Source organism: Oncorhynchus tshawytscha, linkage group LG19, assembly GCF_018296145.1.
Source record: "Oncorhynchus tshawytscha isolate Ot180627B linkage group LG19, Otsh_v2.0, whole genome shotgun sequence".
NCBI lineage: Eukaryota > Metazoa > Chordata > Actinopteri > Salmoniformes > Salmonidae > Oncorhynchus > Oncorhynchus tshawytscha.
In genome coordinates, this window is record NC_056447.1 from 28,643,226 (window position 1) to 28,659,772 (window position 16,547).

Below are 16,547 nucleotides of genomic sequence, written 5' to 3' on the forward strand. Positions count from 1 at the left end.
TACTATCACTGCGATGTTATCGCGAGGAACACAGATGAAGCTCTGAAGAGGTGAAGTGAAGCGAGAGTGTTTTTACATCGACGCTTCTGGGGGGCTTGAAAGACCTCGTTATGACTGCCATAAAGACGTCAGTTATTTCGGATTTTCATCTCACATTGTGAGAGATCGTTTGTTGCCTCGCTTCTGTGGATGACGTGGGATCACAATTCAGCACCTGGACAGCTCCTGGTCCTTAACTTAACCTATTACTGGGCACATGGAGTCCCTAGCGTGATTGTAGGGAAACCCTGTGAGCAGGCGAGATTTGGGCACTAAAATGCCACCCTTCCGAAATATGACGTTTAACTGAATATGTGGATAGTGGAGGACATTTAAAAGCATCTCCGTGAATGATGATGCTTACAATAAGGATCGGGCTTTTTCGTTGTGCCCTGTATTCTAAGCAGCAGCACGGGTCGTTAGCCAATCCAAATCTGAAGAGGATAGCAGCAGCCTACACACAGCAACCGAGCCCCGCTCACACTGATCATCGGCAAGGGAGACATTACCATCATCATTAGGAGGGCATGAGTCACGACCACACTTTCAACAATGTAGAGCATAAAAGGTAGGTTGTTTTTGTCAGAATAGCATATTGATAAATCATTTTGATACTTCCTGCCTGTGACTTCTGCTCTTTCATCCATTCCGTCCCCCCTTTCTTTTACTGTCGTCTTAATGACCACCATAATTGTCTTATTCGTAATTTATCGTTGCTGCACTATTGATGGCTTTGCTAAATTATCAGGAAAACATATAATGTACTATGTTTAGTATATACTGTGTAGTAGCAACCTATATCTCTGTTGTTACACGTGCTTTGAACCAGAATAATAGTCATTGTAGAAAGCTGTCCAGGGCCTTGTGAAAAATAATTGAGACATAGTAGCCTTAATCAGTTTAGCAGGGATCAGTGTTGACACGTCTTTAAGGTGAAACCATGTGTTTGTTGGGGGAACTTCAAATGTAGGATACATGTTGGGTTCTGACTGAGGAGGTGGATACTAAAATGTAGACAGTAGACTATTGGGAAGTGATGGGTTTGGACAATATGAAATGGTTGCATGGCTGCATATCTTAATTTCCAAGAAAATCAAGTAATTATTGTCTGTCTGGAGGAATGCAAGAGCTATGTTGGAGACAACATGGATATATGGAAACAGTTCATCTACAGCCTGCTATAGGGATCTCTCATCTTGATGATGAGTATACAGCAGTGTAAGTATTTACTCAAGTCTTGGAATTGATGGATATTTTATGCAATATTCTACCTGGTCCCAGAGAGCTTGTCTCAAAGACCTAACTTGTTTGATAGGTTGTCAAGTCCAGCACATGACTTATGGCCACATCCATCCATTAGGAACTGTGATTGACAGGTTTCTTTAAAAATACGAAATCCTGCATACAGTATCTCAAATACTTTCATTTCACTCAGTCTTGTCTGCACAGGTCGGACAACCATTCCACTGCATAGCCTTCACTATTGCCTGTGCTGTGGCCAGATTTTCTATAGGTGCCAGTTGTGTGCAGTCTTTTTTCTTGGGCATTGCAGTGATGCAATATTACAGTCTAGTCCTTGAATGACCTGAATTGATTTATCTTGACTGACATCTAATCTGCTGTGCTACACTACATTACTCTGTTCTGCTATAGCTTCAAATACTGACTCCACACCCCAACTCGTGTGTCTAAAGGTTTTCCCTTTGCCTTTGTTTGTAAGACAGACACTACACGGACTTCATAGTACGCTATACATATGAACCTCTCCTCTTCGCCCCGGCATTTAAATGATTGAAGCTCAGGTTAAACGACCTCTACAGCCCATACTGCTTACTAATATGTGTTTATATTGCTGCTGACAACTTCATCAGACTTTTCAAAAGTGAGGCACTAGCAAATTGAGCTTCAGTTTATACCTGCAATGTGGGGAATGTAGCTGTCTGTGAAGTAATACCCCTTTTCAAAGACTCATGTGTTTGTGATTCTGTCTGGGTAAAGCCTATGTACCTGGCTGTTCTTCGCTCATGTTTACTCTCTGGAAAGCTGCTGGAATGGACTGTAAAATGAGCTCTTCAATGTATCTATTTCCTATTGCATAAAGTGTTCTCATCCTTCCTTACTTGTTATGCAAGTGATGTGATGTTTCTGAGCCCCTGGTGCAGAGTTAAATATGTCAGAGGACTCCCATAGCAGAACTATACTGCATGAGAATGTTCATGTTTATATCAATTGATTGTTTTCGATCTATTCTGTGAATTCATAAAACATTTCATGAACATGACATTCAAAACAAATGTTAAATAGTTAAAAGTATAATGAACAAGTTATACATGAGATGTGTGTACTGCATTGTTGTCAGAATGTGAAGAGTTAGGGAGAGACTGTGATTAACTTCCTTGTTTTCTAACCTTTCTCCACAGGTGTGGTGTGAGCCAAGTCTCCATTCTCTGGTTAAATCAAGAGTAACAATCGTGTCGACGTCCATTCACAGAAACAACACAGCAACATGAGCAAACCCCAGTAAGTAAAACACATGACTACTGATATTTATATCTGTTTAACACATCAAAACCTCTCATCCTGTTCTTATGCATTTTGCTCGTTGTACCCCGACTGCCCGCTATTACTAGCACAGGTTTTGTGATGGGAACCCCAGCATGGTCTGGCCTGATTATGAGAACAGCTCCTGTCTATTTCCTCATACCCTTTCAGCCAAGGACTTTGAGCCTGAGAAGCAGGGGAGCAGCAGGGGAACAGCAGGGCAATTCAGGGCAATAGCAGAGGAACAGCAGGGCAATAGCAGGGGAGCAGCAGGGCAATAGCAGGGCAATAGCAGGGCAACAGCAGGGCAACAGCAGGGCAATAGCAGGGCAATAGCAGGGGAGCAGCAGGGCAATAGCAGGGCAATAGCAGGGCAACAGCAGGGCAACAGCAGGGCAATAGCAGGGGAACAGAAGGGCAATAGCAGGGGAACAGCAGGGCAATAGCAGGGGAACAGCAGGGCAATAGCAGGGCAACAGCAGGGCAATAGCGGGGGAACAGCTGGGCAATAGCAGGGGAACAGCAGGGGAACAGCAGGGCAACAGCAGGGGAGCAGCAGGGCAATAGCAGGGCAACAGCAGGGCAATAGCAGGGGAACAGCAGGGCAATAGCAGGGGAACAGCAGGGCAACAGCAGGGGAGCAGCAGGGCAATAGCAGGGCAACAGCAGGGCAATAGCAGGGGAACAGCAGGGCAATAGCAGGGGAACAGCAGGGCAACTGCAGGGGAGCAGCAGGGCAATAGCAGGGGAACAGCAGGGCAATAGCAGGGGAACAGCAGGGGAACAGCAGGGGAACAGCAGGGGAATAGCAGGGGAACAGCAGGGGAGCAGGCACTCCTCTGCTAGGCATTCCAAGAGAACTACCACCAGTCACCAGACTGTCTCTGCTGCCATCTCTTAGCATGCAGGAGAGATTTTCACTTGTCATCTTCTCTTATTAATAATAAGTCGCTATGTGGTCCCCCAGACATCCTCTGCAGCCTGATGACAGCCCTGGTTATGGCCAAGGAAGGGGAGGGAGATTATGGTGTGGTGGGAGGAAGATGGGCTTGAGGTGGGAGAGAAATGAGGCTGAGGTGGGAGGGAAATGATGGTAAGGTGGGAGAGAAATGAGGGTGAGGTGAGAGGGAGATGGGGATGAGGTGGGAGATAAAGGTGAGGTAGGAGGGAGATGGGGGTGAGGTGGGAGATGAAGGTGAGGTGGGAGGGAGATGGGGGTGAGGTGGGAGATGAAGGTGAGTTGGGAGGGAGATGGGGTGAGGTGGGAGATGAAGGTGAGTTGGGAGGGAGATGGGGGTGAGGTGGGAGATGAAGGTGAGTTGGGAGGGAGATGGGGGTGAGGTGGGAGATGAAGGTGAGTTGGGAGGGAGATGGGGTGAGGTGGGAGATGAAGGTGAGTTGGGAGGGAGATGGGGGTGAGGTGGGAGATGAAGGTGAGTTGGGAGGGAGATGGGGTGAGGTGGGAGATGAAGGTGAGTTGGGAGGGAGATGGGGGTGAGGTGGGAGATGAAGGTGAGTTGGGAGGGAGATGGGGGTGAGGTGGGGTTGAATGCATAATTGGTTCAATCAGCTGCATCTTCTGTTTAAAGCCAGTCCTACAGAGATCACAGTCTGAGCTCAATGCAGACCTTGAGGTTCAGGATTTTCACCAAATGGAGCCTGTTTAAAAGAAAACACAGTGGGACAATATATTGCCCAATGGGCGACACACAGACTTGTGATGTGTTTTCTGGTTAACAGGAAGGCGTGAATTAATGATGTCGGTCCTCAGCGACACCCTGGTGAAATGACAGATGGGACATCTTTGTGTGGTGTGACCACGTCTGCAGAGATATTTTCCCCACTGTTATTTTAATTATAGAATAGTCCTTTAAATAATCTCTAACTCTCTATGATGTATTTCTGCATATACTAAGAGTAGTGAGTCAGAGATGGAGAAATACACTATATATACAAAAGTATGTGGACACCCCTTCAAATTAGTGGATTTGTCTATTTCAGCCACACCCTTTGCTGACAGGTGTATAACATTGATCACACGGCCATGCAATCTCCATAGACAAATATTGTCAGTAGAATGGCCTTACTGAAGAGGATGCCAACTTTCAAGCATGTCAATTTGTCAAATTTCTGCCCTGCTAGAGCTTCCCCAGTCAACTGTATGTGAAGTGGAAACATCTAGAAGCAACAATGGCTCAGCCGCGAAGTGGCAGGCCACACAAGCTCACAGAACGGGACTGCCGAGAGCTTGCAACACTACCAAGTTCCAAACTGCCTTTGGAAGAACAGCCAGCACAAGAATTGTTCGTCGAGAGCTTCATGAAATGGGTTTTCATAGCCGAGCAGCCGCACACTAGCCTAAGATCACCATGCGGAATGCCAAGCGTTGGCTGGGGTGGTGTAAAGCTCCATTGGACTCTGGAGCAGTGGAAACGCGTTCTCTGGAGTGATAAATCATGCTTCACCATCTGGCAGTCCAACCGATGAATATGGGATTGGCGGATGCCAGAAGAATGCTACCTGCCCCAATGCATAGTGCCAACTGTAAAGTTTGGTGGAGATAGAAGAATGGTCTGGGGCTGTTTTTCGTGGTTCACGCTAGGCCCCTTAGTTCCAGTAAAGGGAAATCTTAACGCTACAGCATACAATGACATTCTAGACGATTTTGTGCTTCCAACTTTGTGGCAACAGTTTGGAGAAGCCCTTTCCTGTTTCAGCATGATAATGGCCCCATCGCAGCGCTAGCTGTGCCACCAGAAACTCTGGGTTCGCGCCCAGGCTCTGTCGCAACCGGCCGCGACCGGGAGGTCTATGGGGCGAAGCACAATTGGCCTAGCGTCGTCCGGGTTAGGGAGGGTTTGGCCGGTAGGGATATCCTTGTCTCATCAGGCACCAGCGACTCCTGTGACGGGCCAGGCGCATTGCACGCTAACCAAGGTCGCCAGGTGCACGGTGTTTCCTCCGACACATTGGTGCGACTGGCTTCCGGGTTGGATGTGTGCTGTGTTAAGAAGCAGTGTGACTTGGTTGGGTTGTGTTTCGAAGGATGCATGACTTTCGACCTTCGTCTCTCCCGAGCCCGTACGGGAGTCGTAGCGATGAGACAAGATAGTAACTACTAACAATTGGATACCACGAAATTGGGGAGAAAAAGGGGGGTACAATTTTTTTTAAATTTAAAGACAATGGCCCAGTGCACAAAGCGAGGTCCATACAGAAATGGATCGGTGTGGAAGAACTTGACTGGCCTGCACAGAGCCCTGACCCCAACAAACACCTTTGGGATGAATTGCAAGCCAGGCCTAATCGCCCAACATCAGTGCCCGACCTCACTAATGCTCTTGAGGCTGAATGGAAGCAAGTCCCTGAAGCAATGTTCCAACATCTAGTGGAAAGCCTCCCAGAAGAGTGGAGGTTGTTATGACAGCAAAGGGGGGACCAACTCCATATTAATGCCCATGATTTTGGAATGAAATGCTCAATGAGCAGGTGTCCACATACTTTTGGCAATTTAGTGTAGTTAATACTCAAGATATAACCCCCCCTGTGAGTAAATTGATTTATAATATATTTCGCATTCAGTATAGAATTGAACATGTTAAAGTTATGGAAGCTTTTATTTATTCATTTTCTTTTCCAATTGTATTCAAAGGCAGTTTTTATATTGATTGACGCAAACCAGTGAGGAGCATTTACTGACAAAAAGAATGATCTGTATTTCCTTTCCGAGTGTCAGCCAATAATATAATTTTCTGTATTAAATCATATTGAATAAACTAGCTGTAGGCTCTTCTCATTGCAGATGATCCATGCTAGTTTGATGACAAGTACTCTGTAACAGTAGTGGTTGGCGTGTGCTTTATATGTAGTAAGGTTGTTTTCTTTCTCCAGGCCCTATTCAGAGTTATTTGTACATTTTGTTCCATTCAGCACACAAATATAGTACACTACACACCCTGTGGAGTCATATGTGTTTAAAACAGGCCAGCTAACATTTACTGTAACTACCTTCTGTGGTCACGTGAGCCCCTGTCATAGTGCAGTTAGCCTCTCTGTCATACAATGTCTTGATCCTGTCTCATTACAACAGGATGTGCTAATTAGTAGGTCACCGTTTCCACTTTTAGCTCACAAATGGGATGTTTAAATCTCCTACAGATGATGTTACATGACATTACATAACATTTTGCATGTTTTGCGGGCATATGTTTCCAGCACTTCAAACCGTAGGTCCCATGGGGTATTTACTGAGACAACAAGGCTACTACAACCAACAGCATTAGTCAGATATACAGCACCAGTGTCAACACTCTGATTTAAAGCCAGTTAATTGTGGTTTAATAGCTCAGTGAGTTCCATTCCCTTCGAATCCACACAGATCCTCAAAACATTGGTTTAAGAGAACTTTGAGTTACACATTATAGTATTCTTTGCTGTGTATTATCCATTGAATAGTATGTTATAAAGCCTATTGCAGTAAATTAGATTAGTCTATGATCATCAATCATATAATAGCTCACTATTGGCTGTAATTTTTATAGCTTGTTGCTTGACTGCTCTATGTAGCAGCTGGTGCTGGAGGTCTGGCAGATGTTGTTGCAGAGGTTTCTGCTGAGCCTGACATCACATCCATGTACATACATATCTTCTCATCTCTCTATATACACATCTTCTATGTCTGCTGATAGAGTGGCCTATAGCTGGGATGGTACAGGAGCAGGAGGAATTAGCTGTATCGTATATTAACCCTTATATTGAAAGCAAGCTCATTCAATGGCACAAAGTCCCCAGTCTTCTCAAGTTGACGCTCACAGTATTCAGGATGAAGATGGGGAAAGTGCCCCCAACACATGCACACTTTGTAAAGCGAAGATGCGCATATTGATTTTTCATTATCTTATTACCTAAAAGATCTGATTTTACAAATGTGCTGGTGTATAAATGGCCATCATCAATGGAGTCAGGGGCGGTGGCTGGAAATGTGGCTTAAGTTTGGCACGTCGGTGCGGCTTTCCTGATGGTATCAGAGCACTGAATTGCTTTCCATTGAGGAACAGCCAACCAGGCTTACATGCTTATTGGGTGAGACAGTGTGACAGAGTCGTAGACAGTGGGCCTGGAACAGTGTGGTGGTAAGCACTCAAAATGACAATGATACGGATGCCCTCTACATAACATGAGGCTTTGCTGAAGCAGCACTTTGTAATTCTATGACAGACATGGATTACTTTATTTTACAATGAGAGCACTAGAAATAATGAGAACACTGTATGAGCAAATGGGAGGTATTTTTAAAAATGTTTCAATTGGGATTGCAGTTTTTATTTACCCATTGTTACACAAGGTTACGTTAGTCTGCATTTCTTTCATGCTTAGCTCTATCTAAATAGCTCTATCTTGTTGAATGTCAGAGTGTGTATTTCTACAGTAAATTGAACAACCTCTACAAAACCACATTTTAATGTGCATGTAATGCTGTATTCGGTGCTAGATTTAATTCAATTGTATATTCTGTTGAGTTCAGCAGTATTTGAGAGGACGAGGATGTTTGTACTTTGAGCACTTTTCCTACAGCAGAATGCAGTCTACGAATCCAACTATCTGTTCGCAAGAGAAAGGTCCTACAGTTGAAGTCGGAAGTTTACATACACTTAGGTTGGGATTATTAAAACTAGTTTTTCAACCACTCCACACATTTCTTGCTTACAAAAAATAGTTTTGTCAAGACGTTTAGGACATCTACTTTGTGCATGACACAATTAATATTTCCAACAGACAGATTATTTCACTTATAATTCATTGCATCACAATTCCAGTGGGTCAGAAGTTTACATACACTAAATTGACTGTGCCTTTAAACAGCTTGGAAAATTCCAGAAAATGATGTCATGGCTTTAGAAGCTTCTGTTAGGCTAATTGACATCATTTGAGTCAATTGGAGGTGTACCTGTGAATGTATTTCAAGGCCTTCCTTCAAACTCAGTGCCTCTTTGCTTGACATCTTGGGAAAAACAAAAGAAATCAGCCAAGACCTCAGAAAAAAAATTGTAGATCTCCACAAGTCTGATTCATCCTTGGGAGCAATTTCCAATGCCTGAAGGTACCACGTTCATCTGTACAAACAATAGTACGCAAGTGTAAACACCATGGGACCACGCAGCCGCCACACCGCTCAGGAAGAAGACGCGTTCTGTCTCCTAGAGATGAACGTACTTTGGTGCGAAAAGTGCAAATCAATCGAGAGCTACAGCAAAGGACCTTGTGAAGATGCTGGAGGAAACAGGTACAAAGGTATCTATATCCACAGTAAAACAAGTCAGATATTGACATAACCTGTAAGGCCGCTCAGCAAGGAAGAAGCCACTGCTACAAAACCCACCATAAAAAAAGCCAGACTACGGTTTGCAACTGCACATGGGGACGAAGATCATACTTTTTGGAGAAATGTCCTCTGTTCTGATGAAACAAAAATAGAACTGCCATAATGTCCATCGTTGTTTGGAGGAAAAAGGGGGAGGCTTGCAAGCCGAAGATCACCATCCCAACTGTGAAGCAGGGGGTGGCAGCATCATGTTGTGGGGGTGTTTTATTTCAGGAGGGACTGGTGCACTTCACAAAATAGATGGCCACATGAGGAAGGAATATTATGTGGATATATTGAAGCAGCATCTCAAGACATCAGTCAGGAAGTTAAAGCTTGGTCGCAAATGGGTCTTCTAAATGGATAATGACCCCAAGCATACTTCCAAAGTTGAGGCAAAATGGCTTAAGGACATCAAGGTCAAGGTATTGGAGTGGCCATCACAAAGCCCTGACCTCAATACTATAGAAAATGTTTGGGCAGAACTGAACAAGAGTGTGCGAGCAAGGAGGCCTACACACCTGACTCAGTTACACCAGCTCTGTCAGGAGGAACGGGCCAAAATTCACCCAACTTATTGTGGAACTTATTGTGGAAGGCTACCCGAAACATTGGACCCAAATAAAACAGTTTAAAGACAATACTACCAAATATTAATTGAGTGTATGTAAAATTCCCCACTGGAAATGTGATGAAATAAATCAAAGCTGAAGTAAATCATTCTCTTTACTATTATTCTGGCATTTCACATTCTTAAAATAGTGGTGATCCTAACTGACCTAAGACAGGGAATTTTTACTAGGATTAAATTTCAAGAATTGTGAAAACTGAGTTTAAATGTATTTGGCTAAGGTGTATGTAAACTTTCGACTTCAACTGTATATAGAGGACAAGAAATTGAGAGTACTATTTTTTCCCCTAATAGTTTACAATACTTAATCTTGTCTTTGGTATGCTGTCTTGTAATATACTTGCAGTGTACAAAACATTAGGAACACCTTCCTAATATTGAGTTGCACCCCCTTTTGCCCTCAGAACAGCCTCAATGGCCCATGTTGACTCCAATGCTTCCCACAGTTGTGTCGAATTGGCTGGTTGTCCTTTTGGTGGTGGACCATACTTGATACACATGGGAAACTGTTGAGTGTGAAAAACCCAGTAGAATTGCACTTCTTGACACCCTCAAACTGGTGCGCCTGGCACCTACTACCATACCCCAATTCAAAGGCACTTACCTGTATATCTTTTGTCTTGCCCATTTACCCTCTGAACGGCACACATACAGTACACAATCAATGTCTCAATTGTCTCAAGGCTTAAAAATCATTCTTTAACCTGTCTCCTCCCTTTTATCTACACTGATTGAAGTGGATTTAACAGGTGACATCAATAAGGGATCATAGCTTTCACCTGGATTCACCTGGTCAGTCTAATGTTTTGTACACTCATTGTATGTCCTTTTACATATTTTATCAACATTATCAGGCCAGTCCTTTCATGGTTATACTGTAAGTCAGTATAGTATATGAGGCCTTTCATGGTTATACTGTAAGTCAGTATAGTATATAAAGCCTTTCATGGTTATACTGTAAGTCAGTATAGTATATGAGGCCTTTCGTGGTTATACTGTAAGTCAGTATAGTATATGAGGCCTTTCATGGTTATACTGTAAGTCAGTATAGTATATGAGGCCTTTCATGGTTATACTGTAAGTCAGTATAGTATATAAAGCCTTTCATGGTTATACTGTAAGTCAGTATAGTATATAAAGCCTTTCTTCTATCTGTCATTCGCTTTCAGACCTCCAGATTCTGACAATTGTAATCAACTCTATTAATCATTGAAACAGCCAACGCATGGGTGAAGTTTGTCATCAATACTCTGAATCCATACTCTGAATCCATACTCTGAATCCATACTCTGAATCCATACTCTGAATCATCATTTCAAAAGCTTTTACTCTACTTTTTTTGACAAGCTGCATTTAAAATGTCCTCCATCAGACTCAATGAGTTGGACTTGAAAGGTCCAAGTCTCAGCCGGGTATTTTATTTTGATATTTCTATTGATTGTCATGTGGTGATTTATGGCCCAGTGGTGTAAATACACTGGAGGCAGAGCCATGGATGCCTTTTATTCTAGGGGAGTCAATTCTTGGCAATGATTACATTCCAGAAGGAAATGGTCTTAGATATATATAGATATATATATATAGATATATTTTCCTATATTACCTACATTATATTTGTCGTGAGATACTTCTTACATTAGAGCATATGCATTGCACCATGTTCTTTAAACTGGTACAGTTTGTGTGGTGTGACTATGGGAGGTAGGGCACTCGATGCTCAGGGAGATCTATGTTTAAGCTAATATTTGCTATATTTGCTAATATTGCATGTCTTTGAAAAGATTTCTAACCTTTGGTGTGCTGGGTGCCCTTGACTTGCCTGCCAGATGGAACAGTCTGGTCTCATAGAGTAGACGTAACATAGTAAAAGTACATGCGGAACACTCAAAATATTATGATATGTTGCATTTGGTATGGTTATATATAGCCAGAATGTTACTTAAGGCAAAAAACAAATGGAGGGTGGTTGGTCGGGGTGAATGGGTAGGCTTATAACGTGAACGTCTAGCAATCCAAAGGATACGAGTTCGAATGTCATCACGGACAACTTTAGCATTTGAGCTAATTAGCAACTGTTTAACTACTTACTACTATTTAGCTACTTTGTAACTATTTAGCATGATCGATAACCCTTCCCCTAACCCTAACCTTAACCCTTTTAGCTATCCCTTCCCCTAACCCCAACCCTAACCTTAACCCTGCCTCTCACCCTAATCCTAACCCCTAGCCTAGCTAGTGTTAGCTAACGTTAGCTACAACAAATTGTAATTCATAACATATCATACATTTATCAAATCCGTTGTACATTTAGCAAATTTCTTACATATCATTCGAATTGTAATTGGTAACATATCATATGAATGCATGATGGACATTCACAAATGAATACATACCATACGAAACATAACATATCATACCGAAGGGAGTGCCTCAGATTCACATTCAGAATAATACTAAATGCTCTGAGACCAGGTTGGGTGGAATGGAGCAGTATACAAAAGTGCACCAAGCCACCCCCTACCCCAGGATGGCAACAAGCCACTGAAGCGGCCCCTGCACATAATGGAACCTAGTCTCGCCAACGATTGTTTGGAAATGTGATTTTGATGCAGTGAACAGTTTGTGTCTGTCATGACTGATAGCATCTTTGTTTTGCGGCTAGTAAGGAGAGGTGCAAGGGTACAGATAATGTTGGAATGCACTGGCTCTCAATGTTAAGCATGTGTAGTATGTGGGGGCATTCTTCCCTGAGGCAAACACATCCCAGTAGCCAATTGTTAGTTACAGCATCATATCAGTACACTGAAATGCATAGACTTAGTAAGGATTTATAAGAGTACTATTACACCACCCTGTCAGACACTGTGTCTGAAATGATTGTGGGTACCTATGCAGATAAGAAAGCAACCTTTGAAGTAAGCAGGTATGTTAAGTATGAATTAGTCATAAGTCAGTGAAGAGCAGGGGATGTTTTCCTCTCCAGGGCTGACTACAGTACATTAACATTTCATAGGTCCCTCTCTCCCTCCCTCTCTCCCTCCTAGTGTGTACACTATTTACCTCCACATATCACCAGGCTGTTAGTCCCCAACTATCTACAGGCTCTCCAGCACAATGTATTTTGTTCTCTCTGGCTTGTAATCAATGGCCTCCTCCCTTGCTAAGCTCTGGGGTTATTGATGTCTTCACATTGGCTACGCTGTGCAGAGTGCCAAGCAGGTTGGGATTCCTGTTCTCATCTTTACTGGCTGAGCTGGAGAGAGGATGGGGTCCTACCCACACCTGGGTTTTAGTGTTGAAAATTAATTGAATAGGAGAAATACTCTGAAGTTCTGTTACAATGAGATTGTGAGAAAATATTAATTTGTTTAGTTGCATATATAAGTGCTACTTACAGTGTGTACATGGTGTTCCGTACATTGTGTCCTCCAGGGCCCCTCCCCAGGCCCAGGCCAGAGTCTCAGAGCTGGAGGTGATCTCCCAGCAGGTGGAGGAGGACAACCAGTGTCACGCTCCGGTCCAGGTGGTCAGCTTTGCATACAGAGACCTGCCTCTGGCCGGGCTGGACATCTCCCTGGCCGGATCCCAGCTCATCTCCAACCTGGACGAAGAGGACAACAGAGAGGGGTAGGTGGACACAGAGATTGTACCTGAAAACATCTCCCCTGTGTGTTTGATAATTGTACTATTAGCATAACTGACACAGAACTAAGCACTATCCATATTCTACCTTGACAGAGAAAATGTTTGCCTTCATTCTCTATCATGCTAGTAATAGCTCATCATAATGGTACCTGACATGATACTGAATAATTCAAATTCAAATTCATCATACCGATGGTGAGGGATCCTATGGGGATATGTGTCTGTAAATACTTCAGTATCATCCTTACATTGTGAAGGCATTAACTGATATGCCTGTGAGCCTACACTATTTGTCTCAGTGACATCATTTCTCTTTGCTATAAAAAGATTACTCCCTTCAACGTGCACTTTTGGCTCAAAACAGAGAGTTTTGTAAGCATCATATTGTTCCTGAAATGTCAGGCGCTGGTGGCTGTGTTGTCTATGCCCATGGGCCCTGTTTGTCCTGGCCGGACATGTTTCTCACATGGCTCTATCACTGCGCTGCAGGCTGAGTGTGTACAGGACACACCCCCTCTTGTTCTGCCTGTCCTCTCAGGAAGCGTGACTCACAGGCCATTGGCGAATGGTAGTGCGGCTCTCTCATCTATGCAGAGAAAGTAGACCAACAAAGCTTCATTAGAGCATCCGCCCGCCATTCCACACCATCCAAGGCCTGCTCTGTTAGCTGACCTCACCACGCCCGGCTTGGACCTGGCCCGGCGCAGGACTCTGTGGGACGCAAGGGGTGACAGATGGGTCCTAGTCCCATGCCACACACCCAGGCCACAGAGTGCAGGAGCTGGCAGCACTGGCATCACTGTGGGCATCTCAGGAGAACATGTCCATATGACACTATCATCCCATGATAGAGCACACAGTGATGTGGTAGTCATGGGATATCAAGTTGCATCTCTAAGGGATTTCAGGAGTCAGGCTTTTATGGTTCATTCCCTGGCTAAATAGCTATTTGTTTTGATGAAATTTTCTGGGTTGGAATTATATTTCCCTCCAAGCCTTTTTTCCCTGTAGCGCCATCACACTAATAAGAGAAGGCAGAGGTACCAGTGAAGCTGGAGATATGGCATGTTCATTGAACTCTTTAGATTGGAATTCCAGATTTCCAAACCACAGGCATTCCAAGGCCTACTCGTCACCAGAGTTTCACTGTGGGCTCATGTTTCCCTCCATTGGAATCATTTGTGGAAACAGAAGAAATATGCAGCCACGTCATGGTTTCTTGTTTACTCTGTGACTCATGTCTGTAGCATTAGAGGAATGACAGAGAGCTAGGTTGGTATTGCACATTGTCATTCATTACGGTCATTGAAATATGAGTGTACGTTGTTATCCCTACACTTCTTTTTAAATGTAACCTTAGTGACGCCTCTTGCAGTAGTGTAGTGACGCCTCTTGCACTGAGATGCAGTGCCTTAGACTGCTACGCCACTCCTTAACCATTCATATTTTTTCAACCTTGTCTTAATAGATTTAAAAGTAAGCTCTCCAAAGAATAATAAAGTGCTTTCTCTAAATGTAGGGTCTTATGTCATGGTCAATATTTGGCATATACACAGGGACTGATTATCTAATGTTGAACATTTTTCCTCATACTACCTCGTTTTTTTTCTTCTTAGATGTCCTTATAAGATTAGCTTCACAGTTCTACTAAACCAGACTGGCATTCCAGACAATGACTAAACGTTATTTTAAACCTGACACAACACATTTCCTATCCCAACACCAAGTATGAACACAAACAGATTATTATTGGTCCACATGATCAAATGTGGGTCTTCATCAACACATTTCTTTATGTGTGATTTAGTTATGTGTTAGTTAGTTATGTGTGATTTAGTTTGTAGGTCTTTAAGTTTCTGAAATCAGGCTGATTGACACTAAATGGAGCCCTTAAAGAGTGCTTGGCTTTGTTGGGCTCTGTATATCAGTGAAACGGAAAAGATAGAGTCTTGGAGTGCATGTGGTAGGTTTTGCATTGTATCTAGCAGCTGCACATGGCTTTCTATCAGCAGACGTGGGCGATTATGTAGGAGGTGGATGTTCTTGCGGACTACAGGGGGCACATGCAGTACTAGCAGATTCAGAGCAGTGGTGAGCTCTGGATTTATTAATAGACTCCTGGATGGAGCTACCTTCTTGCCCAGAACATGCTAGAGACTACGGTGATGTGGCCTGCTGCTTTCCGCTCCCATCACCTCATTTAACTCTTCTGATTAACCTGTCGTATGCTTTTGTCATGTTATGACATTCAGCTTCTGAAAATCATCATCACAGGGTTGTGACTTTCAAACCATAGACCATAGAAAGGCAGATTGTTACAGACTATTTAGCCATTTGTGAGTGGAACCGGATTATGTATGGTCGTTTGGTAGAGATGTGAAGCTGCATTAAGGTGAATCTGTGAGAGTGATGCCCTCTTAGTGACCTATATGGTGGGTTGACCCCTCAGACCAAGACTCAGTCGAGTCCAGGAGCGTAATTTCTAAACTTTGCGCATGTACAAAATATACCACAGTACATGCGTTGGAATTTAGAAAAACTAAACTTGCTGGGAGAATATCCTTGCCTCCATGCAGACTTTAGACCATGCGTATGCACATTTGCACAGTGTTTCTTGTGGTTTAAAAATGGTATTGCAGGCAGGAAAGTAAGTATTTTGTGCGAATGGGGCATAGGATGAGACACTTATTCATAAAACATTAAAAAAGGAAAACATAATAACAAGTTGCAGCCATTTGCCATTAGTGAGTAGAGAGAAAATCTATACGTGTTTATTTTTGGAATCTAAAGTAATTAGACATAGGAATGTATTTCCTATTTATTTTATTTTCATAAACATTTCAGAATAAATTCCTCACCTTTTCTGGCCGTGATGGGTTCATATTCCCGAAGTAGCCATACAACGAATTACCATGCACATCTCTCATTTGGGCCTAGTAGCCTTGTAAAAAGGCTAGGTATTTCAAGTTTTGCTGTATGCGATCCCATAGACAGCGCGGTTTATAATGCTCCGAATTTAACATGTGGACAGACAGTTGACCTTTTACATTGAAGTATACATGTATGCTACTACTGTAAGTACTGTAATAAAAAAAATACACTAGCCTAGTCAATGTTTCAGAATTCAGTCCAGCATATTCAGGTTGGGGGAGAAGGTTGATGCAAAACAATGTGGAATTCAAAATGTTCTTCTGACAGGTCCACAGTAATTGCATTTTTTTTCAGAAACTGTCACAGTCCTTTGCATAATACAGAATAAGTTAGTGCAAAAGATTAAAAGATTCTGCCAACACCTCCAAAAACATAAACATAAATTCCAATAGCTCCAAA

At 43.1% G+C, this 16,547-nt stretch overlaps 1 protein-coding gene across 1 annotated transcript in view; it reads left to right on the forward strand.

Annotated features, from left to right (window-relative positions):
- Positions 1-109: 109 nt before the first annotated feature.
- Positions 110-16,547, forward strand: part of tmem266 (transmembrane protein 266) — a 55,421-nt gene continuing 38,983 nt past the window's right edge. The window contains exons 1-3 of the mRNA XM_024379483.2: positions 110-607; positions 2,460-2,559; positions 13,005-13,199. Coding sequence (XP_024235251.1) covers positions 2,546-2,559; positions 13,005-13,199 — 209 coding nt within the window. The 5' untranslated portion in view covers positions 110-607; positions 2,460-2,545. The remainder of the gene's footprint in view (positions 608-2,459; positions 2,560-13,004; positions 13,200-16,547) is intronic.